General features: G+C 39.7%; 1 protein-coding gene across 1 annotated transcript; it reads right to left on the reverse strand.

The window, feature by feature from the left end:
- Nucleotides 1-24819: 24819 nt before the first annotated feature.
- Nucleotides 24820-25540, reverse strand: LOC102396414 (CDKN2AIP N-terminal-like protein). The gene has a single exon (XM_006046956.4). The coding sequence runs from the start codon at nt 25518-25520 to the stop codon at nt 25170-25172; it is 351 nt and encodes a 116-aa protein (XP_006047018.3). The 5' UTR covers nt 25521-25540; the 3' UTR covers nt 24820-25169.
- Between the last annotated feature and the right edge of the window lie 1823 nt (nt 25541-27363).

Genomic DNA, 27363 nt, shown 5'->3' on the forward strand with positions numbered 1-27363 from the left:
ATCCCTCCGGGTCGTCTCAGTGCACCAGCCCCAAGCATCCATAATATCATATATGAGGCAAGTCGCCAGTCCAGGTTCAATGCACGGTGCTGGATCCATGTCCAGTTCTAACTGTTGCTTCCTGACCTGCATACAGATTTCTCAAGAGGCAGGTATTACACTTAGTGAAATGAGTCAAAGAAAAATACTGTTATCATTTAGGTGGAATTTAAAAACTAAAAGTAGTGAATATAACAAAACAGACTCACACATATAGAGGACAAATTAGTAGTGATTACCAGTAGGGAGAGGTGAGAAGGGAGGGGCAATATAAGTACAAGGAATCAGGAAGTACAAACTATTATATATGAAACAAATAAGCTTCAAGGATAGATTGTACAGCACAGGGAATATAACCAATATTTTATACTTATAAATGGGGTATAATTTTTAAAAATTGTGAATCACTATGTTGTACACCTGAAACTTGTATTATATATCAATTATATCTCAATGAAAAATAAATTGAAAAAAGCAAAAGTTGTTACACCAAGGAAAAGCCACAAAATATAAAGTGATATTTTCAAACTGTTAAGGGGCTTCTTGTTTTTCTGTGATTTTTCTGAACAATTTCTAAAGTTAAAAATAGTGAAACATTTACCATCATAAAAAAGGTAGTTATACATGTCTTTTCAGAAACATTTGGATAAAGCAAAGATTTGTATTATTATATAAATTTATATAATTGTTTTCATTAAGATCTTAAGTCTTTTTTGTTTTTTTTTAATTAAATTTATTTATTTTAATTGGAGGCTAATTACTTTACAACATTGTGTTGGTTTTGCCATACATCAACATGAATCCTCCACGGGTGTACACATGCTCCTCATCCTGAACCCTCCTCCCACCTTCCTCCCCATACCATCCCTCTGGGTCATCCAGGTGCATATTAAAATTTTAATGAGTTAATATGATAATTAAAGTGATTAATTAAAGATTGAGCTAAAAATACCAGAGTGGAGCCTAATGATTAACTTCTGGTGAAAATGAAATGAAATCTAATGCTGAGACTTTAATTCTTTAGACTTTTCTTGATCTTCGTGGTTGGTGGGTATTATAGCACAGGTGAGATAGTACTGTTAGAGTAATGGGCAGGAGGGCTGCTGAGGTTCTGAGAAGCTGCAGAAATTCGCTTTGTCCACCCTACAGGTGGTTTATCTTAACCAGATAGCCCAACACTGCCCACTAGTGGTTTGTAGAAAGAATCAGTTCTAATAAAGAGCAGATGTTTTAATAGGCTTTTATTCCACAGAGGACTTTCAAATTATCAGGAAATATTTGTATGCCTTAGAACTTTATAATTCATAAGAAACAGCCTCTTTATTTTACAGATGAGAAACTGAAAAGTTAAATGAGTAGCCATAGATTCCAAAACTAGGTAGTGATATAGAGGCTAGAACCTGGGACTTCAGTGTCTATAGCCAACATTATTTCTGCCAAGCTGAGCTCCTAAAAGTTAAAAAAAAAGTGTGAGGTTTTTGTAAAACTCAGTCCTGGGTTGTAGGCTCAGTTAATAAATCATAGGAAGCCCATGCTTGTGAATGCTAAGTCGCTTCAGTCATGTCCAACTCTGTGACTCTATGGACTGTAGCCCTCCAGGCTCTTCTGTCCATGGAACTTACCAGGCCAGAATGCCGGAGTGGGTTGCCATGCCCTCTTCCAGGGGATCTTCCCGACCCAGGGTTTGAACCCTTGTCTCTTATGTCTCCTGCATTGACAGGTGGGTTCTTTACTACTGGTGCAACCTGGGCCCAGGAAGCCCATAGTCCCTTATTTAAACTATCTCTTAACTTTGCCTGGTGATTTGTAATACCTTAGGTGTAGATTAGCCTTTGAATACTGGGAACTCTGTTTATGTATTTCAGTTAGATAAGATGTGCAGATGATCAATTTAAAACAGTACCCAGATATCTTGTTATTGCTGATTAGATAAAGCCAGCACACGAAAGATTTAACTTTTGTGTTAATGGAAATGGAGTCCTTGTCCCTCATAGCAATGGTAACTGGAGGATCTATTAATAACATCATTTATTGCAGACACATTTTCATTGTTTTAAAAGGGCATGCTATTTCTTGAGTTAAGGCTTGTGTGCAATTATTGTGCTAACGGGTTCATTATTTCCTGATCCCCCCAAAGGTGGAATTGTGGGCTTTGTGTTGTACATCTTTCTTGCGGAATAGGCAGCAGGAGAAACCACAAACATGCTAACGAATGAGATGGAGACAGATAAGCCAACCATTTGACAGGGTGGGTCTGTTTGCACATCTCTTCATTTAGTCTAAGTCACTTCTCCTGACAGCCTTTAGAGATGGGAACACCTTACTTGATTAATTTTTAAGTCTGTGACTAGAGGAAGAACTCATCTGGATTTGGAACTGACTTCAATCAGTTCACAGCAGTAAGAGTCAGATGGAGGATTAATGCCTCTAGGTGGTGCCTGTGACCTACATTTGGATCTGGCAGCTTCGTCAGAGGCGGAGGAAAAACACTGTGGGGGAGGGGGAAGGGACTTTTGTGGGTACATGTGTGCCTGTGTGTGTGTTTTCTCCTCTCCAAGCTCTGTGGGGAGGCAGTGTGAAAGACCAAAGGAGCCTGGGGACCCTATATAGTTAGAGTTCTCATTTTCCCAATTCCTTTTGTTTTCTTCCTTTTTAGAACCAGAGTTCACAAAATTGATACAAATAAGACTATGCTCAAACGACTGCACAATTGCACTCAATCTGACACGCTAGCAAAGTAATGCTCAAAATTTTCCAAGCCAGGCTTAAGCAATACGTGAACTGTGAACTTCCAGATGTTCAAGCTGGTTTTAGAAAAGGCAGAGGAACCAGAGATCAAATTGCCAACATCCCCTGGATCATCAAAAAAGCGAAAGAGTTCCAGAAAAACATCTATTTCTGATTTATTGACTATGCCAAAGCCTTTGACTGTATGGATCACAATAAACTGTGGAAAATTCTGAAAGAAATGGGAATACCAGACCACCTCACCTGCCTCTTGAGAAACCTGTATGCAGGTCAGGAAGCAACAGTTAGAACTGGACACGGAACAACAGACTGGTTCCAAATAGAAAAAGGAGTACATCAAGGCTGTATATTGTCCCCCTGCTTATTTAACTTCTATGCAGAGTATATCATGAGAAACGCTGGGCTGGAGGAAGCACAAGCTGGAATCAAGATTGCCGGGAGAAATATCAATAACCTCAGATATGCAGATGACACCACCCTTATGGCAGAAAGTGAAGAAGAACTAAAGAGCCTCTTGATGAAAGTGAAAGAGGAGAGTGAAAAAGCTGGCTTAAAGCTCAACATTCAGAAAACCAAGATCATGGCATCCGGCCGGCCCCATCACTTTATGGCAAATAGATGGGGAAACAGTGGAAACAGTGTCAGACTTTATATTTTGGGGCTCCAAAATCACTGCAGATGGTGATTGCAGCCGTGAAATTAAAATACGCTTACTCCTTGGAAGGAAAGTTATGACTAACCTAGATAGCATATTAAAAAGCAGAGATATTACTTTGGCAACAAAGGTCCATCTAGTCAAGGCTATGGTTTTTCCAGTGATCATGTATGGATGTGAGAGTTGGACTGTGAAGAAAGCTGAGCACTAAAAAATTGATGCTTTTGAACTGTGGTGTTGGAGAAGACTCTTGAGAGTCCCTTGGACTTCAAGGAGATCCAAACAGTCCATCCTAAAGGAGATCAGTCCTGGGTGTTCATTGGAAGGACTGATGTTGAAGCTGAAACTCCAGTACTTTGGCCACCTCATGCGAAGAGTTGACTCATTGGAAAAGACTCTGATGCTGGGAGGGATTGAGGGCAGGAGGAGAAGGGGATGACAGAGAATGAGATGGCTGGATGGCATCACCGACTTGATGGACATGAGTTTGGGTGAACTCTGGGAGTTGGTGATGGACAGGGAGGCCTGGCGTGCTGCGGTTCATGGGGTCGCAAAGAGTCGGACACGACTGAGCGACTGAACTGAACTGAACTGAAGACTATGAAATTCAAGGAGAAAATTTGGAATTTTAAAATCTCATGACTAAAAGTTTCTGTTTTTAGGAGTGAGGAAATTATACTTTTATGTGTACGTTAGCGTATAATAGTTGTGTAACAAGCATATACAGAAGGCATTCTGTTTGAATTCTAATCTTTCTCAGTGATGTTCATGTGCAGACTGTCTTTTCCTCTTCCTTTGCATTTCAGTCTGAATCAATAGAATATCCACTGTTTTCAGCTCATCAGTGTTAATTTTATCACTCCAGTGTATTTTTCCAGTTGACTTCCTTGTATTAGCTTAGAAAGCAGAACTGGAAGGACCTTTAGAAATCAGCAAGGAACCAAGTTTTCAGATCTTTGGTTTATTAGATCAACAACCCTTTCAAGCAGAGAGGGTTTAATCACATCTTGGTCATATAATCTGTAACTAATAGATTCTGGGGCTTCCCTGGTGGTTCAGCTGTAAAGAATTTGTCTGCAATGCAGGAGATGCAGGTTCGATCCCTGTCTTGGGAAGATTCCCTGGAGAATGAAATAGCAACCCACTTCAGTCTTCTTGTCTGGAGAATCCCATGGACTGAGGACCTGGTGGGCTACCATCCATTCAGTTGCAAAGTTAGCAACTGAGCATGCACACACACACAGGTTAAAGCCTGGGTCAGCCAGTCTCCGGATTGAACTGTCTTTTTGCCATACACACTCTTTCAGAAAAAAATTTTTTTCAGTAGATTTCCAATGATATCATAGGCCCCAAATTAGGGGTCAGTTTTGGGTTGGCAATGTTTTACTTAAACAGGACATTCAAGCCACCCCTAAGATCAGGTCATTATTGCTTCGTAGAAGGAGGAATGTTTTAACATCAAATGGGTAAGAAGATTTGTTCTCAGAACCAATGGCAATCTTTTACTTTAGTAATTTAATTTCATGTAAGAAATTAAATTTCTTACATGATTTCTACGTTGCTCATTTTACCTAGAGCCAATGAACTCTTCTTGGTTGGTGTTCCAAGGGCTGTATTAGAGAGTCACTGATCTATGACAATCTCTCTCTTTTTTCAAATGGAGAAACTGAGGCCCCAATAAATTAAGTGATATGTTTGAGGTTGTATGTCCAATGAGTAGCAGAGAACTGAGTTTTCCTTTTCCGTTTCAGTAGTTAGGAATATGGATGGTTTTTTCCCACTCTTTTCAGCTGTTGCTAAACGAAGGTTAGCAAAGAAGAATCAGTATATGGCAGGCAGATAGTAGGTCTCATAATGAAAATTTCAATCCTGTGTCATTATGGCAGTTTGATTTTCTGTCAAATCCATTTTCTTTCTTTTTTTTCTCCTTTTATACTCTTGTTTTTATTTCCCCCCAGGTTTATAATTAAAAAATAAAATTGCATATTCTTAAGGTGAACAACCTGATGATTTGATATGCTAATACAATGTGAAATTCTTACCACGATCAAGATAATTAACATATCGATCTATTCCCCTAGACACCATTAGTGTATGTGTGTGAAAGGCCTATTTTGTTTCTGAACCCTAGTTAGGTATCGATCATTAGTTATTCTGGGGAAAGAAATACTGTTGACTGAATACATGCTTTATGGCAGGCACTTTGTTATTCTGGGGAAAGAAATTCTGTTGACTGAATACATGCTTTATGGCAGGCACTTTGTGGGGTGTTTTGCGTACTTGTGTCATTTTTGCTTATCTCACAGAAAAGAGTGAAATCTTTATGAATGACATTAAAAGCCTAAGTTTTCCACACCACTGATTTTCATGATGTTTGATATTTTCTTTAGAAGTGCAAAACAATATCTTCTTGCCAATGGAATTAACCGTAGTATCATCTATATATGTACACAAATTCTCTCTAGTTCTTTTACTGTAGCTGTCGTTAAAGGAGGGGCTTTTTAGAAGCACCAAACAGTAGAATTGGGGGAGGGAAATAAATTGTGATGAGCTGAATTTGTGTGCAGATTAATGAAAGAGGAAGTGTTGAAGATTCATCAATGTCATTTCATCTTTTGGAACCATTTCCAATTTAAGAAAAATGAATGAAAATCCCCAGGGCAACCAGTCTCATTATATGACCACCAGAGGGCGTTCGACACCGTCAGATTGCAGTGGTCCTCTCCAGTAAAATTATAGCACCAGTTTTTCTGTAATTATGTCTTTTCTTTCTGTCCATCCTTAAATTTTCAGAAAAAGTTCACTAGGAAGACACTTTATTCTTTAATGTGTCTTGACTTCTGATGCTCTAATAAGATTTCATGTAAAATAAATAGTCCTTTTATGAGGTTAGATTATATACTATATATGAAGTGTTGACCTTTACCTTGAGATTGCTTCCTAGGACAAACTTTCTAGAACATTCCATCAAGACGATTCTGCAGGATGAACATGCCACTCGAATGCCCTCAGGCTCCCATTTCCAGTTTTCCCATTCCATGCCAGCCCGTCCTGTACAGTCAAAACTTAAATTCTTTTCTCTTTGATGAATTTTTTTTCCTGGCCCCTTGGTTATCCGAGAACTTCCTTCTGAAGTATTTCGGTGTCAAATTCAAAGTCTCCACTTAGTCCTGTCTTGTCTAATATCATTAACTTCGCAAGTGTTTCTTTCTTCCACCAAGTCGAGGACTCCTGGAGAATAAACAATTGAAAACTTTCTCCCCAGGCCATAAGGGTATAAAGATGAAACTGTGGTCTCCATAACTTACCCATTTTGTGAGAATTCCAGCTCCCCCAGATTCTTCCAAACTAGTTCTGCTTAGAGTCTGCCTAGACATTCTTCTGTGTGTTTCTCAGTCAGTTAGAGTGGCTGTCGGGGGTGCACGCTCTTTCTTCCCTCCTGCAGTGACACCTGGAGTCCCAGCTGAGTGGATGGTTCATGCCAGCTCTGCAACACTACCCAGGCTGCCCACCAAAGCAGGCCTTCTCTCTGACTTCTTCAGCAGATGTGGTCCCTTCGGCCCCCTGCCCAGGCCTCTGTGCTACAAAGGAGATCTGAAGGGGGTGGGTAGTTGTAACCCTCACTTGTGCTATGTTATGAAGCATAACTCAATATAGCATAAACTTGCATCATCACAGAAATCTTAGAAAAGTAGGTATTTTAGTGCTTAGTACTGGTGGCCCCTGCAATGCAGGAGACCCGGGTTCAATCCCTGGGCTGGAAAGATCCCTTGGAGGAGGGCATGGCAACCCACTCCAGTATTCTGGCCTGGGAAACTGAGTAACTGACATTTTCACTTTCACTCTTTGTATACCCATATCCTTAATAAAAAGCCATCCTTTTAATGTCTCCAATTTGCAAAATTTGCTCTTACTTTATTTTGACCTTTCAAACCCACATGAGTGAGATTTACAGATTTTTGTGTTTTAGACCCTCCTTGGTCACCTCTGCTATTTTGGTTGTGCTAGCTTAATAAAATGAACTGAAATACCTGCAAATAAAGTTGTCTAGTCCTGAAATCTTTTATTAGAGGTAATTAGTTGATAACATTCAATTCCTTTCAACTTTATCAATCATTTTTGTTTGATATTTTTCTTGACTTAGTTTTTATTTTATATATATATATATATATATATATATATATATATATATATAATGTTTCCTCTCAACCTTTTATTTTGTGGAGATTTTAGAATTTATCAGCACAGGCTTGTAGATTGTAATTATTTAATTTCAGAAAAATCCCATCTCTCTTTTCACTGTAAGGTCCTCCCTTCCTGTCCCTGGGACTTAAGCATGAGTACATAGGAGCAGGACTGGGAGAATGCCTCAGAAACTGACATTGAGCTTGACTTATTTGCTCTTCTCTCATCATCTGTGAGCCATACATCATTTGAGGTATGTTATTCTATTTGTCAAAAATTAAATTATTATAGAAAAGAAGCTGTTTGTTTGTTCTCCTGTATTTGTAGACTGTGATTCCTATGTACCATTCCACAGCCAGATTTTTATTAGAATGAATGACTTCTTTTCCAGGAAGCTCTCCAGTTCCTCCTACAAATAATACTCTAGACTGAATTCAGGTTCCCTTTTTTTCAGACAATCCCAGGTATGTCTGAGTCCTAGGATGTGATCTTTCAAGATGACGTCTGTATGACATATATTGGAGCTCTTCAATGTGGCTCCAAATTGAAAATTATCAGTAGGCAGAAGATATACAAAGTTGGACTTGGAATCAGTGTAAAGAAGAATTTTTAATAAATCGTGTCCCAAGCTAGGATGGGCTTCTTTGGATGGTTATATTCTCATCATTGGAGGTATCTGAAAATTGACTAAATACTCATTCAGTGAATGTTTCAGAAGGAACTCAAGCCTTTGAGGGAAGCAATTCAACTGGGTAGTAGTCTCATCCTGTTCTGGGAGTCTATGGTTATGCTCTTGAAATCTCCCACAGTGTACAGTTAAGTGCCTTATCACTGAGTGAGCAGGAAGTCAAAATTAATAAACTAAAAGTAATCTGCAATAATACTTCAGTGTTATAGGAAGCAGAGAAACAAACATGCATGATGGAATCTGGCTTAGGCTATTTATTGGGTTTGGAGAGACCATGGAAACTATAAACAAATACTATTGCTGATGTTAATAATGTTAAAAAAATCAAAATTCAGCTAAGGAATTTAAAGATCATATTGCCTTTATTCAGTGATTCATGAGTTGGGCAGCATTTCACCTAACAAAGAGAAAGGAGCTCCCAGCAGGTGGTCAAAAATGAAATTTTTTAAAGGCAGAAAGGGGGTGGGACAAGAAAGTTATAAACGAAATAATTTCTTTTTTCCCCAGCAAAATCACCTTCCTTTGTGGGAAGAATGGGGTCTGCCTTGCAGATTACCTCACCAGTACTAATCAGGTAATTCCCCAGATTGACTAGTTAAAGGTCACATCCTGGGAGATACTGAAACTGTAATTAAGTCTTGGCTTGCTGACATGGGACTCAGCATAAGTGACTCCATTTGGTGCTTGTTATTTCTTTTTGAACAATACTAATCATAGTAACCCTGATGATAACTACCATCAACTGAGCCCCTACATATTGACTGTCTATAGCAAGCATTTTGTCCATGATATTTTATTTATAGTTCACAAGTGCTCTGTGAATGAGACATCATTTGCCCCATTTTATGAACTGGTACCCTATAGTTAAAATAAGAAAACTGGACTCTTGAGAGTCCCTTGGACTGCCAGGAGATCAAACCAGTCAATCCTAAAGGAAATCAATCCTGAATATTCATTGGAAGGCCTGATGCTGAAGCTGAAGCTCCAATACTTTGGCCACCCAATGCGAAGGGCCGACTCATAAGAAAAGACCCCGATCCTGGGAAAGACTGAAGGCATGAGGAGAAGGGGACGACAGAGGATGAGCTGGTTGGATAGAATCACTGGCTCAATGAACATGAGTTTGAGAAAACTCTGGAAGATGGTGAAGGACAGGGAAGCCTGACGAGCTGCAATCCATGGGGTTGCAGAGTCGGACATGACTGAGTGACTGCACAACAACAACAAGGGTTGTGTATGCAGATCGATTGTAGGAATGCCCACATATGATCCTCTTAGCCCTGAAGATGGGTTGCTGCTGCTAAGTCAATTCAGTCTTGTCCAACTCTGTGTGACCCCATAGACGGCAGCCCATCAGGCTCCCCCGTCCCTAGGATTCTCCAGGCAAGAACACTGGAGTGGGTTGCCATTTCCTTCTCCAATGCATGAAAGTGAAAAGTGAAAAGTGAAAGTGAAGTCACTTAGTCATGTCCAACTCTTAGTGACCCCATGGACTGCAGCCTACCAGGCTCCTCCGTCTATGGGATTTTCCAGGCAAGAGTACTGGAGTGGGGTGCCATTGCCTTCTCCAGGAGATGGATAGGAAGAGCATGAAACACTTGGATTTCCAGACCAATTACCTAGGTGCTGCCTCTCCCCAGTGTTCTATAGAAATATTATCATTCTCTATGCCTACCAAGACGTGAAAATTGGAAAGCACATCAAACTACCTAGCTAAGGTGACAAGCTTTGAAAAGTGAAAGTGAAGTTGCTTAGTGTCTGACTCTTTGCGACCCCGTGGACTGTAGCCCACCAGGGTCCTCAGTCCGTGGGCTTTGGTAGAGCCTAATTAGAGATTCAAACCAAGGTGTGTATGACACCAAAGCTCACTTTCTTTCCTCGATACCTCACCATCTTTAAAGACTTGAGACGTGATGTTACAGAAATGTCAAGTCCTTCAGATGGAAGCAGAAGGAGGCAGTAGAAGATGGCTAATTATGTTACATGGGTTTCAGATAGAAGATACAGATTTGAACACTTCAGCACCTCAGGGGCTGGACTTGATGTACGCACAATGGCACCCCACTCCAGTACTCTTGCCTGGAAAATCCCATGGGTGGAGGAGCCTGGTAGGCTGTAGTCCATAGGGTCACTAAGAGTCGGACTCGACTGAGTGACTTCACTTTCACATTTCACTTTCATGCATTGGAGAAGGAAATGGCAACCCACTCCGGTGTTCTTGCCTGGAGAATCCCAGGGACGGGGGAGCCTGGTGGGCTGCCGTCTATGGGGTCGCACGGAGTTGGACACGACTGAAGTGACTTAGCAGCAGCAGCAGCAGCAGCAAACTTAAGATTGAGTTCTGTTGTCAGTCTGTCTGGATTTAAAACCAAACTCCATGCCTTACTAGCTGTTTGACTTTGGGAAAATTATTCTGCTTCTATGTGCCTCAGGCTTCTCATTTGTGAAATAAAGATTAATTTACTGAATGAGTCAACAAATATTTGCTGAGAGACTTCTATTTGTTAGGTACAATTCTAGGGTATGAAAATGCGGCAGTGAATACTTGATCTCTGAGTTTATCCTACTTGGAGTTCTTGAGCTTCTTGGGTGGATAGATTACTTTTTTCTTCAACTTTATTGAGATATAATTGAATATAACATTGTGTAACTTTAAGATGTACAATGCATTGATTTGATAAGCTTATCTATTACAATGTGATTATTATGGTAGCACTAGCTAACACTTCCATCATATCACATAATTACCATTTCTTTTTTGTGGTGACAACATGTAAGATTTATACTCTTAGCAGCTTTCAAATATATAGTACAGTATTATATTGCATATATGGTACTATATATATATTATATATATATATGACATCATACAGTATATGCCTTTCTTTCTCTGACTTATCTCACTTAGCTAATGTCCTCAAAGGAGGTTCCCTGGTGGCTCAGATAGTAAAGAATCTGCCTGCAATGCAGGAGACCTGGATTCGACCTCTAGGTCAGGGAGATACCCTGGAGAAAGGAATGGCTATCCATTCCAGTATTCTTGCCTGGAGAATCCCATGGACAGAGGAACCTGGCGGTCACAGTCCATGTGGTTGCAAAGAGTTGGACACGACTGATCGACTAACACTTTCAATTTCTTTCATTTTCAGTGTTGTCAAGGACCATCAATTTGGTTGCATATGCCAGTATTTTGGTCTTATGCCTGAAATAATATTTTGTTGCATAAATATTCGCTATATCTTCTTTAACCATTCATACATGAACAGACACTTAGGTTACTTCCATAGCTTGGCTATTATAGATGATGTTGCAATGAATATGAGAATTCATATATCTCTGAGATCCTGTTTTTATTTCCTCTGGATATTTCTGGATCTTATGGTAGTTCTTTTTTTTTTTTAATTTTTTGAGGAACCTTCATACTATTTTCCATAGTGTCTGTGCCAATTTACATTCCTGTCAACAGTGTCTAAGTGTTTTCTTTTCTCCACATCCTTAACAATGCTTGTTATCTCTTGTCTTTTTGATGATTTCCATTCCAACAGGTATGAGGTGATATTTTACTGTGATTTTGGTTTGCATTTCCATGGTGATTACTGAGAGTGAGCATCTTTACAGGTGTTTGTTGGTCATTTTTATGTTTTCTTTAGAAAAATGTCTGTTTAATTTCTCTACCCATTTTTAAATTGGATTGTTTTTTCTATTGATTTGTAAAATTCTTCACATATTTTGAATATTAATCGCTTATCTGATATATGTTTTGCAAACATTTTCTCCTGTTCCATAGATTTAGTATGAAGTAGTCCCACTTGCTTATTTTTGCTTGTTACTTGTGTTTTTTGTGTCAGAGATTTTCTTCTATGTTTTCTTCTAGGAGTTCTACAGTTTCAGGCCCTCCATTTATGTTTTTAACCTATTTTGAGTTAATTGAGGAGGGGATTAGAGATAAAGGTCCAGTTTTTCTTCTTTTTCTTTTTTTGATATGTGATTATTTCATTTTCCTAACAACATTTATTGAAGAAATTATCCTTTCCACACATAAGTATTCTTTGGCCCCCTTGTCAAATATTAGTTAACTGTTAGATTAATTTTTTATACCAAATCTGAGAAGTTGTTAACAACTGTTTATTCACATTTTTTTCTGCCACTTTCTCTTTATTCTCTACTTCCATGACTTTTACTGTGCATATTTTGACAGCTTGATGGTTTCTCATAGGTATAGAAACTCTTTTCATTTTCTTCATTAGTTTTTCTTTCTTTTACTTAACCTGCTGCTGCTGCTAAGTCGCTTCAGTCATGTCCGACTCTGTGCAACCCCATAGACGGCAGCCCACTAGGCTCCTCTGTCCCTGGGATTCTCCAAGCAACAATTCTGGAGTGGGTTGCCATTTCCTTCTCCAATGCATGAAAGTGAAAAGTGAAAGTGAAGTCACTCAGTCATGCCTGACTCTTAGTGACCCCATGGACTTGCAGCCTACCAGGCTCCTCTGTCCATGGGATTTTCCAGGCAAGAGTACTGGAGTGGGCTGCCATTGCCTTCTCCATTTACTTAACCTAGATAATCTCAATTGATCTGTTTTCTGATTCTTTTTCTTCCAGTTCTGCTATGAAGGAGCAGCAGAGAGTAATGTTCAAGGTGGTATTGCTTTATCTCTGGTACATATGGAAGGCCTCTGAGGAGGTGACATTTGACTTGTGACTTGATAATGGTTAATTAAATAAATGCTTCCTAAACATGGTGGGCTGTTCTCAGGCTGAATTGTAGATTCTCATTCCATAGGTTGGAGAAGAGGATCAATCCTTCCCTGGTGATCTCCATAAATGAATGCATTTGATGGACATTTCTGTGTCTCTACTTGAGCTCTCCAGATACGCAGTACAAATAAATGTTCTAGTTCTAAGGGCTTTATTTGTTAAAATAACTCATTGCTGATAGTTCTAAAATCCTTTGCATTTGCACAGGAACCTTTATTATTTAGGCAGACTTGATTTTTTTTTTTTCATGGAGAAGTGGGAGGACTTAATTATAGTTTCAACACACATTGGCATGCTTGGAACAATTCAGAAGGAAGTAAAAAAATTTTGAGAATGTAAGCCAAGATACTTATGCCATCTTAATAATGTTGTGACTTGATGTTTATTTTACTGCTAAATATTCCCAGAAGTATCAGGTAATTGGGCTTTATTCTATGGCCTGAAGGCCAATATTTCTGAACTTGGTGAAACCAACTGAAAAAGATGAATTCCAAATATGGAATCTCTCCATGGAAAATGTGTTGCTTCCAACCCTTGGTATTCACGCCTAAGGCCTGTTGGCAGCTGTTCTTTGGCCAGCTGAAACAAGTATGCTACTACGTAAAGGTAGTTTCTATGGAAACCTGAACTCAAATGATACTGAGGCTTTGATGATCAAAGGCAACACCCTGAATTGTTTGGAGAGCCCAATGAAGGTTTCAGAACTTTATTGTTCTCCACAGAAAACAGAACTTTATTGTTCTCCACTATAGCCTAGACTTTGAAATGTTTTATTCTCCAGGTACATTAGAGCCATGCAGACGAGATAGAATTTTGAACTTTGCTTGCGAATTTACCTTTTCTAATTATTTTACCAGCTACTTTACAACATATATCTCTGCCATAAAGAAAATTAGCATCTTCCATTTTCCCTTTCTCATCTTTGCTTGATTAAATATGTGAAGCCATAAGACACATAGAATATGCTGAACTTGTACTTTTGGTCTCAGATAATGATTCCTCCCTTTCATAAATCATGGATAATTTATTCAGTATATCATTTTTTTCACACTTTAAAAAATAAATACAAATGACCACATTGCCAGATGCTCACACAGCTGAATTGCAGTTGTGCCTGTAGAGATTTGATCTACAGTAGTGTTCCCTTATATAGTGTAGTCTTTGAACTGATTCCTTTAGTACTTATGACTCAAACTCTGTTATCACAACCTTAGCAGAAATTAAAGTACAAGAAAATATTTTCCCATGAATGTATCTTCCCAAGAGTACATTTTGTGTTTATTTTGTGGATCTTGATATAGATATGTTTCTTCTAACAAGTTCCTATTTTATAAAAGCTCTGTTGAATAACAGTGGGGTGTATTATTTCTTGTTGATAGATATTGTCAAGATAAAATATCTGAATTTATGTATTTATCTGTGAGCATTGATGTTCTTGGTTTCAGGGCCATCGTAGAGTGGTTGGATATACTGTGTGTGGTTAGTTACAGTATTTAAATGCACCATATTCAACAGGAAGTAATAAGATGAAGACTATGTGTGTTACACCAAGATTTACAGTTAATCTATGTACATAAAATCTGGAGAATGGGAATGGTACAATTTAACCTTCATGACTTCTCAGAGATGTCCAGAACCAAAGTAGTAAAGCTGCCTAGACTGTATTTTCTGGAGTCTAGTTTTTACAACATTCCTGCAGGGAGAAGTTCGTTTTTTCCACCTTGAAAAAGCAAACTTTCTCTGTGCCTTCTCCTTGGGACAGTTCCATTTTGTCTCAGCTCCCTTTCCAGGTAGTTTTTATGTATTCCCTTTACTTCTCACTCTTGCTTTTATCCCTCATCTATAGAGAATCAGGTGTCCATTTGTCAAAATCTTCTCTCATTATAACTCTATTTTCTCCTTCCCCTTCCATGAAGAAAGGACATTTGACTTAGGATTGTGACATACTTTAATCTGGAATTTTGACTCCTATGTAAAGCATTAGATTTCAATAGTGATTTATACCTGGGGTTTTAATCAAACTGGCAAACAACATGTTTGCCGTTTAATACACAGACTCATAGGATGCAAGATATAGAAGGGACTTTGGGGAGTGTTTGTCAGTATTTTGCAATCATTTTCCACTAAGGGATTTCTATTACAGAAGAAAAAGAGCCTATTCATCAGATGTCTGGAGGAATAGAGATAGTTCCACTCAGAATGAGCATCATATGTCTTTGAAATTTCCTATTTCATCTTTTAAAAATCCTACAACTTCAAAATTGACTCCAAGTTGTATCTTTCAAAAATTTTGTTTTTAAATTTTGTTTTGTGGTATAGCTGATTCAAACAATATTGTGATAGTTTTAGGTGAACAGCGAAGGGGCTCAGTCATACATATACATGTATGATTGTCCCTCAAACTCCCCTCCCATCCAGGCTGTCACATAACATTGAGCAGAGTTCCATGGCTATATAATAGGTCCTTTTTGGTTATTCATTTTAAATATAGTAGGTATACAGGCAAGCATAAGTTTGTTCTCTAAGTCTGTGAGTCTCTTTCTGTTTTGTAAGCAAGTTCCTTTGTATAATTTCTTTTTAGATTCCACATTTAAGAGATGTCATACAATATTTCTCATTATCTGTCTGACTTACTTCACTGAGTATGAAAATCTCTAGGTCCATCCTCCAACTATATCTTTACTTATTTTCTATTAAAAGAACTATTTTAAATTACTTACCAACGAGTATAATGGTCCCTACCCTTCCCCTTTATGTACCATTTAGCACATGTCCAATATCAAAATATAGACTATATATATATATATATCCTATAGTAAATGAATGAATTGACACCATGAAATGTAAGGAGATTTGCTTAAGATCATGATAGAATCAACAGAGAATTGAGGACTAGTGTCTTCCAGCCCAGTGGGTTTCCCATCAAACTCTGACAGATGTTTCTACCTGATGTCTTTTCCACATGGGTTCCTGGAGATTAGAGTTTCTGGAAGTTGGGAAAATCTGGAACCTGACTGACCCCATTTAACCTGTAAGTAAAAGTAAGTAAACCTAGAAAACCACTGTAAGAGTAGTGTACATCTATATATGTGTCTTATAGCAGCCTATCTCAAAAGGGGAGTTGTGGGGATGTGTGTGTGTGTGTGTGTGTGTGTGAGACAGTGGATAAATGAAGGGTGAGAGGTAGTAGTGGCAGCAGCCATGATGGGTAGCTTCCAACAGTAGATCATCATATTTTCCCATTCTCTGAAACCACAACTCTTTCCTGAAGCCCATTAGTCTGGTTCAGGCTTCAGGCTGCTGGAGGAAAACATCATTTAGTGGGTGCTGTAGGAGCTGATTCTTGTGGAACCCATGAGAGTTAGATCTTGCTGATGTCAAAATTTTCATGGGATTTTGAATTTTCAGAGACATTTTGTACTCTGCTTGTGAGCTTGATATAAACAGTCTTGTTCTTTGTCTCCCAGATGAAATCCATGGATAAAAAGAACTTAATTTGTCCCCTATGGAAGATAGAAAATATATTTGAGTGGCTGAATAGATAAATCTTTGTGGATGATCATCACTCAAATTTAAATTGCCATTTTCATGAAAGGTGGGGAGGGATTTGCTATTTTAAACCTAATTGAAGAGTAGAGATAGGTAATAGTGCGTCCACTGAAAGACTGTAATAGAAGAAAAATGTACACAATCTAATCAATCAAACACAAATAAGAAAAGAACTTTGCTGCTTCCTCTCATTGGTCAAATTGGAGAATTCTGGCTCCTCTCTTTGGTCAGGTGAACTACTTATGGGTATTTATTATTTTTTTTTTTTTACTTTACAATATTGCATTGGTTTTGCTATACATCAAAATGTATCCGGGTATTTATTAAGTGAATGCATTCATCCATCTCAGGTGAAAGCTGGGAATACAAAGATGACAAAGGTCATTTGAGCCTCAAGTTTCTTACAATCCAGTGAAAAGACAACTTTGTGAATAATTAACCAGAGTATAATATAATTAACAAATTTTATGCTAGTGATGTAAACCAAAAGAGGGATTGTGTTCATTGATATTATCTTGGGATATTAAGGAGGGTTTCACTATGAAGATAAGTTGAAATTCAAGGATGTATAAACCTTTTTTTCCAGGCAGAAAAAGGGAAAAGGCATTGTGGTAGGAAGAGTGCAAAGGATCCCCAGTGGGTGAATGTGGGAAAGTGCCGTGCTTGACCTCTTGGGGATAAAAAGAAGTTGCATGCAACGAGAGAGTGGTAGGTCTAGGAACTGTATATGGAAAGAATAAAAAGCTCTTTAATTTTTTTATTTTTATTATTGGCTGCTCTGAGTCTTCATTGCTGTGCTCGGGCTTTCTCTAGTTGTGGTGTGCTGGGCCACTCTCCAGTTGCAGCGTGCGGGCTTCTCGTTGCTGTGGCTCCTCTTGTTGCGGAGCGCAACACGGGCTGTAGGCTGCGTGGGCTCTGCAGTTGTGGCGCCGTGGCTCAGCTGCTCCTCGGTGTGTGGAATCTTTCTGAACCTGGGAGGGGCCCATGGCCTTGCTTTGGCAAGCATATTCTTTTTTTTTTTTTTTAATTTTGTTTTGTTTTTAAACTTTACATAATTGTATTAGTTTTGCCAAATATCAAAATGAATCCGCCACAGGTATACATGTGTTCCCCATGGCAGGCATATTCTTAACCGCTGGACCACTGGAAAGTCCTAAAAACTCTTTAAAAGAAGAAATTTAGAAAATGATTTGTCTGATACTGTAGATATATTAGAAGCAGTTACAATATTATCTTTTAGCCAAGAGAGAGGAATGAGAGAACATAGAGAAGGTATATTATTATGCATTTATTTATTTATTCTGCATGATTTAATATTAAAAGAAAAATATATAGGTAAGAAACTTAAAAAAAGAAGACATATCCCCCAACCCTCAATAGGCAAACTCCTCAGCTACCAACATCCTGCACCAGAGGGGTACATTTGTTAAACTGGTCAACCTACATTAAGGCATTATCTTCACCCAGAGTCCCTGCTTCATATTAAGGTTCAGTCTTGGTGCTGTATCTTCCATGGGTTTGGACAAATGTGTGATGTCATATATCCACCATTACCGTGCCTTTCAGAATGGTTTCACTGCACTACAAATCCTCTGCACTTTGTAAAAAATTTTGATAATCAATTACATTTTTAAAAAAATGTGATATACATATGATACATGTATGTAAAAATTAGAATTAAATTAGGCAGCTTGTTTTTTGTTTTCTGAGTTTTTAATTTTTTGGCTGCATTTAATGGCATGCAGAATCTTAGTTTCCCAACCAGGGATCAAACTTGCGCCCCCTGCAGTGAGAGTGCAGTGTCAACCACTAGACTGCCAGGGAAGTCCCCAGCAGCATGTTTTAAGAGTCCTGATTCTGGCTTAAAGATTCAGCTTTCCTGCTTACCCACAGGGCATGCCACCATCATTTCCTGTCATCTGGCCTTTTACTAGATTACTCTTCACCCAGTGGGCATGTTTCACCATCAGACCTAAACAATGGAGAAATTGTGTCAGGAGACAGTTCCTTTTTTTTTCAAGAAAATTTGCAATAAATTATGGGGGGGGGGGGGCGGGGAAGAGGCTCCACTTAACTCCATGTAAGAGCAGTGAAATAAACGTGCTGCTGCTGCTAAGTCGCTTCAGTCGTGTCCGACTCTGTGCGACCCCATAGACGGCAGCCCACCAGCCTCCCCGGTCCCTGGGATTCTCCAGGCAAGAACACTGGAGTGGGTTGCCATTTCCTTCTCCAATGCGTGAAAGTGAAAAGGGAAAGTGAAGTCGCTCAGTCATGTCCGACTCTTAGCGACCCCATGGACTGCAGCATACCAGGCTCCTCCGTCCACGGGATTTTCTAGGCAAGAGTACTGGAGTGGGGTGCCATTGCCTTCTCCGAATAAACGTGCTAGGGGCCTCTAAATAATTTCAGCATATCCGTCTTCCTGGTGAAAGAGGGGAGTCATTTAGAGCCCCGAGTGCTCATATCACTGTCCTTTCAGACCCTATGAAGGCAGAGTGAACGAGCTAAGAAATCCCAGCACATCCAACTGCAGCAAAGCGGCTGTAGTCGGGTGGTGCATGGGTTTAGTTATGGGTTCAAATGAAATGGGTTCAAAAGGAATTTTCATAGCATTCTTTAAATAGGAGTTCTAGTTCTGTCTGAAGATAGGTGGATAGTTATAGGATTTTAGATAAGACAGAAATCCCAAGTTCATGGACAGTCTTAGAAAAGGAAAGACTGGTATTTCAATAAAATCCAAAATTAGAATATTTAAAAAGAGGAAATAACTGGTGGTGTTTTATGGGATGAAAGAATAATCCTTAGAATGCTTTTTATTTTGTCCATTACCCTCATTCCCTTGTGAATTAAATGTGGGCACAGTTGCCTTGCTGCGGAGCCACTGCTCACCACTCCAGCAGCGCACAGCTGTAGCGGTGAGCAGCGGAGTGGAGATACCCTATGTCCAAAGTCAGTAGCGGCAGCCGTGAGGAAATACCCCATGCCCAAGTAAGGAGCAGCAGCTGCACTTTGCTGGAGCAGCCGTGAAGAGACCCCATGTAAGAGAAACCCCAGTAAGACGGTAGGTGCTGAGAGAGGGCATCAGAGGGCAGACAGACTGAAACCACAATCATAGAAACTAACCAATCTAATCACATGGACCACAGCCTTGACTAACTTAATGAAACTAGGCCATGCTATGTAGGGCCACCCAAGACTGATGGGTCTTGTTGGAGAGGTCTGACAGAATGTAGTCCACTGGAAAAGGCAATGGCAAACCACTTCAGTATTCTTGCTTGAGAACCCCATGAACAGTAGGAAAAGGCAAAAAGGACACTGAAAGATGAACTCCCCAGGTCGGTAGATGCCCAATATGCTACTGGAGATCAGTGGAGAAATAACTCCAGAAAGAATGAAAAGATGGAGCCAAAGCAAAACAACACCCAGTTGTGGATGTGAGTGGTGATAGAAGCAAGGTCTGATGCTGTAAAGAACGATATTGCATAGGAACCTGGAATGTTAGGTCCATGAATCAACACAAATTGGAAGTGGTCGAACAGAAGATGGCAAGAGTGAACGTTGACATTCTAGGAATCAGTAAACTAAAATGGACTGGAATGGGTGAATTTAATGAGCATCATATCTACTACTGTGGGCAAGAATCCCTTAGAAGAAACAGAGTAGCCATCATAGTCAACAAAAGAGTCTGAAATGCAGTACTTGGATGCAATCTCAAAAACGACAGAATGACCTCTGTTCATTTCCAAGGCAAACCATTCAATATCACAGTAATCCTAGTCTATGCCCCAACCAGTAATGCTGAAGAAGCTGAAGTTGAATGGTTCTATGAAGACCTACAAGACCTTTTAGGACTAACACCCAAAAAAGATGTCCTCTTCATTATAGGGGACTGGAATGCAAAAGTCAAGAAACCCCTGGAGTAACAGTCAGATTTGGCCTTGGAGTACAGAATGAAGTAGGGCAAAGGCTAATAGAGTTTTGCCAAGAGAACGCACTAGTCATATCAAACACCCTCTTCTAACAATACAAGAGAAGACTCTATGCATGGACTTCACAAGATGGCAAACACCGAAATCAGATTGATTATATTCTTTGCAGCCAAAGATGGAGAAGCTATATACAGTAAGCAAAAACAAGACCAGGAGCTGACTGTGGCTCAGATCATGAACTCCTTATTGCCAAATTCAGATTTAAATTGAAGAAACCATTCAAGTATGACCTAAATCAAATCCCTTGTGATTAAACAGTGGAAGTGAGAAATAGATTTAAGGGACTAGATCTGATATACATAGTGCCTGATGAACTATGGACAGAGGTTTGTGACATTGTACAGGAGACAAGGATCAAGACCATCCCCAAGAAAAGAAATGCAAAAAAGCAAAATGGCTGTCTGAGGAGGCCTTACAAATTGTTGTGAACAGAAGAGAAGTGAAAAGCAAAGGAGAAAAGGAAAGATATAAGCATCTAAATGCAGAGTTCCAAAGAATAGCAAGCAGAGATAAGAAAGCCTTCCTCAGTGATCAATGCAAAGAAATAGAGGAAAACAATAGAACAGGAAAGACTAGAGATCTCTTCAAGAAAATTACAGATACCAAGGGAACATTTCATGCAAAGATGGGCTCAATAAAGGCCAGACATGATATGGTCCTAACTGAAGCAGAAGTTATTAAGAAGAGGTGGCAAGAATACACAGAAGAGCTATACAAAAAAGATCTTCATGACCAAGATAATCATGATGGTGTGCTCATTCACCTAGAGCCAGACATCCTGGAATGTGAAGTCAAGTGGGCCTTAGAAAGCATCACTTCAAACAAAGCTAGTGGAGGTGATGGCATTGCAGTTGAGCTACTTCAAATCCTAAAAGATGATGCTGTGGAAGCACTGCACTCAATATACCAGCAAATTTGGAAAACTCAGCAGTGGCCACAGGACTGGAAAAAGTCAGTTTTCATTCCAATCCCAAAGAAAGGCAATGCCAAAGAATGCTCAAACTATTGCACAATTGCCCTCATCTCACACGCTAGTAAAGTAATGCTCAAAATTCTCCAAGCCAGGCTTCAACAATACATGAACCGTGAACTTCCTGATGTTCAAGCTGGTCTTAGAAAAGGCAGAGGAACCAGAGATCAAATTGCCAACATCTGCTGGATCATGGAAAAAGCAATAGAGTTCCAGAAAAACATCTATTTCTGCTTTATTGACTATGCCAAAGCCTTTGACTGTGTGGATCACCACAAACTGTGGAAAATTCTTCAAGAGATGGGAATACCAGACCACCTGACCTGCCTCTTGAGAAACCTGTATGCAGGTCAGGAAGCAACAGTTAGAACTGGACATGGAACAACAGACTGGTTCCAAATAGGAAAAGGAGTACGTCAAGGCTCCTGTCACCCTGTTTATTTAACTTATATGCAGAGTACATCATGAGAAATGCTGGGCTGGATGAAGCACAAGCCAGAATCAAGATTGCCAGGAGAGATATCAATAACCTCAGATATGCAGATGACACCATCCTTATGGCAGAAAGTGAAGAAGAACTAAAGAGCCTCTTGATGAAAGTGAAAGAGGAGAGTGAAAAAGCTGGCTTAAAGCTCAACATTCAGAAAACTAAGATCATGGCATCTGGTCCCCTCACTTCATGGCAAATAGATGGGGAAATGGTGATAACAGTGACAGACTTTATTTTTTGGGGCTCCAAAATCACTGCAGATGGTGACTGCAGCCATGAAATTAAAAGACACTTACTCCTTGGAAGGAAAGTTATGACCAACCTAGATAGCATATTCAAAAGTAGAGACATTACTTTGTCAACAAAGATCCATCTCGTCAAGGCTGTGGTTTTTCCAGTAGTCATGTATGGATGTGAGAGTTGGACTATAAAGAAAGCTGAGTGCTGAAAAATTGATGCTTTGAACTGTGGTGTTGGAGAAGACTCTTGAGAGTCCCTTGGACTGCAAGGAGATCAAACCAGTCTGTCCTAAAGGAGATCAGTCCTGGGTGTTCACTGGAAGGACTGATGTTGAATCTGAAACTCCAATACTTTGGCCACCTCATGCGAAGGACTGACTCATTGGAAAAGACTCTGATGCTGGGAAAGATTGAAGACAGCAGGAGAAGGGGATGACAGAGGATGAGATGGTTGGATGGCATCATTGACTAAATGGAGATGAGTTTGAGTAGACTCTGGGAGTTGGTGTTGGACTGGGAAGCCTGGCGTGCTGTGGTCCATGGAGTTGTGAAGAGTCAGACACGACTGAGCGACTGAACTGAACTGAACTGAACAGTTGCCTTCTTAAAAACATTTGAATGCAACCTTTTGAAATACATTCCATTATTTATATATTTTTTTGCTGTGATGGGTCTTAGTTGCAGCATGTTGGATCTGGTTCCCTGACCAGAAATGGAACCTAAGCCCCCTGCATTGGGAGCGCAGAGTCTTAGCCACTGGATCACCAGGGAAGTCCCTGAATCCCTGAAATACTTTTCATTTTTTAAAATGCCATGTTAAATAAGAACATATTTTGGATATGCTTGAGAATACAGGAAAGATTTGGTTATATGGAAATCTATATTGAGCTATAAATCCATTATCTTTATCTGTTGATTTTTGAAGCCAGTGGTGAGAGAGAGCACAGCATGTGGCGAGTATATGGATAGAGACAAAAGGATTTCTTGCTCTGCTCTGAGGCCAGTTTCTCCACTCCTCACCTGCCCTCACCTTTTCTAGAGTTTTGTTCCGAATCATCATAAATGTGACCCCAGTGAAGCGCATGTCTTTTCTTCAGAGCCCTGTTCACAGTGTCAATGTGTGTTCCATCTCTGAGCTGCTTCTGTGTAAATAATAAGTGCTGCTTTATCAAAATCAATAGATGCCAGGGTATAGACTAAATATCAAACCTTCAAACTTTTTTCCTGACATAATCACCAGTGCTAACTCTAATTCATTATTTATGTAGCAAAAGCAATTAGCCTTCAAATAAATTAATTTAAAAAAAAGTGTGAGTGGCAGTAGAGGAGGGTGGGGAGGTGTTTCTGCTCACATAAAGATGTTAGGATATCAGGAACTCTTATCAAAATTCCTTTTTTGCAAGAGGTTCTCTAAGACTTCTGAGAAAAGCTAACTAATTGGCTCTCTAACTGGCCTCCTGCCGCCACTGCTGCTAAGTCGCTTCAGTCGTGTCCGACTCTGTGCGACCCCATAGACGGCAGCCCAACAGGCTCCCCTGTCCCTGGGATTCTCCAGGCAAGAACACTGGAGTGGGTTGCCATTTCCTTCTCCAATGCATGAAAGTGAAAAGTGAAAGTGATGTCGCCCAGTCATGTCCAACTCTTCACGACCCCATGGACTTGCATCCTACCAGGCTCCTCCGTCCATGGGATTTTCCAGGCAAGACTACTGGAGTGGGTTGCCGCTGCCTTCTCCGCTAACTGGCCTACTAACAACAGCAAAGAGAGATTCACTGAACTGGACGTTTGAGTTGTGTGTAGCCTTCTAAATATACAATACATTTAACAAAGTTTACGTTAAGAAATAGTGGATAGGAGGGTGTTTTAAGAAGGAGGGGATATACATATACCTATGGCTGATTCATGTTGATGTACGGCAGAAACCAACACAGTATTGTAAACCAATACCCTCCAATTAAAAATAAGTAAATTTGAAAAAAGAGAACAGAACACAAGAAAACAAAAAAGAAATAGTGGGAAGAGTATTTGGGGATTGGCAGCTACCCAGGCCACTGGCATTTAAACAGTAAAGAGAGAAATACTGATGCTGGTTTCTAGCGAAAATATCACCTCCAGGTAGACAATTCACCTGGAGATAGCCAACAACTGGCCCTAGAACTTGGGATACTGTTTGATTGTTCTGGGGGAGAAATGTTTTGAGACTATCACTTAAAAAAAACAACACTCTTTATCATCGCTCCAGGGGAGTGTGTCCCACAGTCCATCAGGGAGTGGGCCATAAATATTGAACTAGCAATCTGTATTTTAGTTGTCAAACATATACTTGTACACTTGCAGATGGATGCTTGAGAATCAGAAAGAGAAATTTATCAAAGATGAGATATGAGAATTTGTTAAGAAGTGGTCCAGCAGTGATGCAAGCAAGACTTCTAGAAGAATGGAAATGATAGCAATAACAAAATTGATTAGAGATTTTATTTTTTATTTTTATTTTTTTTTTCACACTTAAAGGTACACTGTTGAAAAATCCAAAGTGTATAATTCATTACCTGCCATTACATCAACATAAAAAAAATAGGCATTTTAAACATTTCGACCAACAAAAGAGGGCATGATTTATAAACACATAAATATCCATGCATACTTTTACAATGATAGCTACTAGAAAAACGGATAGCTACTAGAAAAACGAGAACTTTAAAAATGCCAATCTAGACAAGATTCCCTTTCATTCTAATTGCCTCTTTCCTACATGTTGTTAATACCAAGAATCTTAAGAGGCTGCTGAGGTCAATGTTGCATTCATGCCAGCCTCCTTTCCAAGTCTGTAACTAATGATGGAAGTGTGATGAATCTTCTGCCTTAGCTTTGATGCTTTTTCATTAATTTACTTCTGGTAGTAAACTGTGGCAGGTCTTCCACTTCAATCCCATCAGCCATTTCCATCACCTTGTCTAAAAGGTCTTTGTTGTAACTGCAACCCAGGAAGAGGTGGTTGGCCCAGACCATGGAGAGGGACAGCAGCTGGTCCAGGCGGCCGCCACCGTCGGGTGGATCGCGGTAATCGGGCAGGTGGCGCAGGATGAATTCCATGCGGGCCTTCCATTGCTTCTCGCTCTCCGAGTAGGAGCGGAACTGCTCAGCAAAGTCAGTCGCTCGCCGCACACCGGAGATTAGCTCCTCCACGGCAGCGGCCGCCTCGCCACCCACCATGGCGCCCTCCTCCGCTAAGGGCCGGCTGATTAGAGATTTTAATCCAAGGAGAAAATGACCCCTGACCTCTCCAGGACTCAGTGATACAGGGAAGTGTTAAGGATTTGAAATCTCAGAGCTTAACATTCAAATACAACTAGGATTCACACCTACACATTTGATTGTCCCTATAATTTCCTCCTCTCCACCCTAGCCCTGCTCTTTATAAGTGACTTGGGGAAACAGGGTTATATTTTAATTGCTATTTTAATTGTCATCATATCTTGATTGTTTCTTAAATGGGAATGATTTCAGGAAATAAGGTTTACATTTTAAAATAGCTTGAGTGTGGAGGATGGACTTCATTTAAAATATGTATGTATGAAAGTATAAACCATGGACAGAGGAGCCTGGTGGGCTACAATCCACGGGGTTGCAAAAGAGTCAGACACAACTTAGTTACTAAACAGCAGCGACAATATTTAATCCTCTCTTATGGCATTACTCACTTCACACATAGATATTAAGCAACTTGTTTATTTAGGGTATTGTGCTAAGTGACAAGTAGGGTACATGTTAAGACCTAGTCTCAGCTCTGAAGAAATTTATCGAGAGAACTGATTAACTATTAATCTGTTTCCAGGTTTTTAGTCCTAGGACTGAGTGGTGGTTTGTGTAATGAATTATTCAAGATGGGCTAATTGCTGTAAAAACAAAACAATTCCCAAACTGAGCAACTTACATGTCATAGTTTGTTGCAGGTCATTGAGGGGTAGGGGGGCGTGGTGAGTGAAGGATCTAGTCCATGCAGTAATTTAGAGCCCTGGATTCCTTCTGTTCTACGCCTCTGTATCATGCAAAGTCTTGAAGTCCTTCTTTGGATTCTGTGCATCTGGGCTTCAGTTAGGGGCTAAGCCTGGAAGATTTTTTCAGTCAGTAGGTTTGAAAGTGATGAATGTCACTTCTACATTCTAATGGTCACATGACCCACTGACTGAAAGGAGATCTGATTATTGCTGTCTTTCTGTGTTCACAGAGGAAAACAAAGTTGAGCCTCAGTGATGTACAGCATAGTCTATGCCATTGGAATGAGACTCTCAGGATGACATGTTCTAATTTCTGGGAGCTTCAAATGGGTTTGATTATCAGTCATTAAATTTCCCACCATTTAGTAGGAAATGAATGCACAGATGACAAGGAACACATCAGTTGCCTACTGCATACCTGAGTACGTATGTGCTAAGTTGCTGCAGTCATGTCTGACTCTTTGCAACCCTATGGACTGTTGCCTGCTAGGCTCCTCTGTCCATGGGATTCTACAGGCAAGAATACTGGAGTGGACTGCCATGCCCTCCTCCAGGGGATCTTCCCAATCCAGGGTTCAAACCCACATCTCTTATATCTCCTGCATTGGCAGGCAGGTTCTTTACTACTAGTGCCATCTGGGAAACCCATTATGATCTCAATTAGCCCTCAAACAAGCTACTTCAATGGGTATTATTCTAGATTACATATGCAGTTGCTGAAGCTAGGAGAGATTAGGCAGCTTGCTTGAGGACAGTTAGAGAATATTGATGGAATAAGTATAGGTCCACATGGGTGTTGCCAAGGCTTTTGCTCTTTTATTATCTCTGAAGTATGAAGTTTGGTTCAGGATGAACAAATATTTGTTGAATGAATGAAAAGGTGAAAGAATTAAGTTATACAAAAAGACAAAAGTAAGCAGTTCAGAAAATAATTCAAGAAACATTTATGGGGTTTAATACAGAAGAAGAAAAAATAAAAGAAAAAGTAAAATCTGTGTGATTAGAATGATAAGAAATAGATGCTCAGTACTTAGCATCCTAATCCTAGGAAGCAGTGA

Source organism: Bubalus bubalis, chromosome 7 (genome assembly GCF_019923935.1).
Source record: "Bubalus bubalis isolate 160015118507 breed Murrah chromosome 7, NDDB_SH_1, whole genome shotgun sequence".
Classification (NCBI taxonomy): Eukaryota; Metazoa; Chordata; class Mammalia; order Artiodactyla; family Bovidae; genus Bubalus; species Bubalus bubalis.

What these genes read in the sequence shown, in the direction of transcription:
- LOC102396414 (XM_006046956.4), bottom strand. Translation starts at nt 25,520, where the DNA reads ATGGTGGGTGGCGAGGCGGCCGCTGCCGTGGAGGAGCTAATCTCCGGT.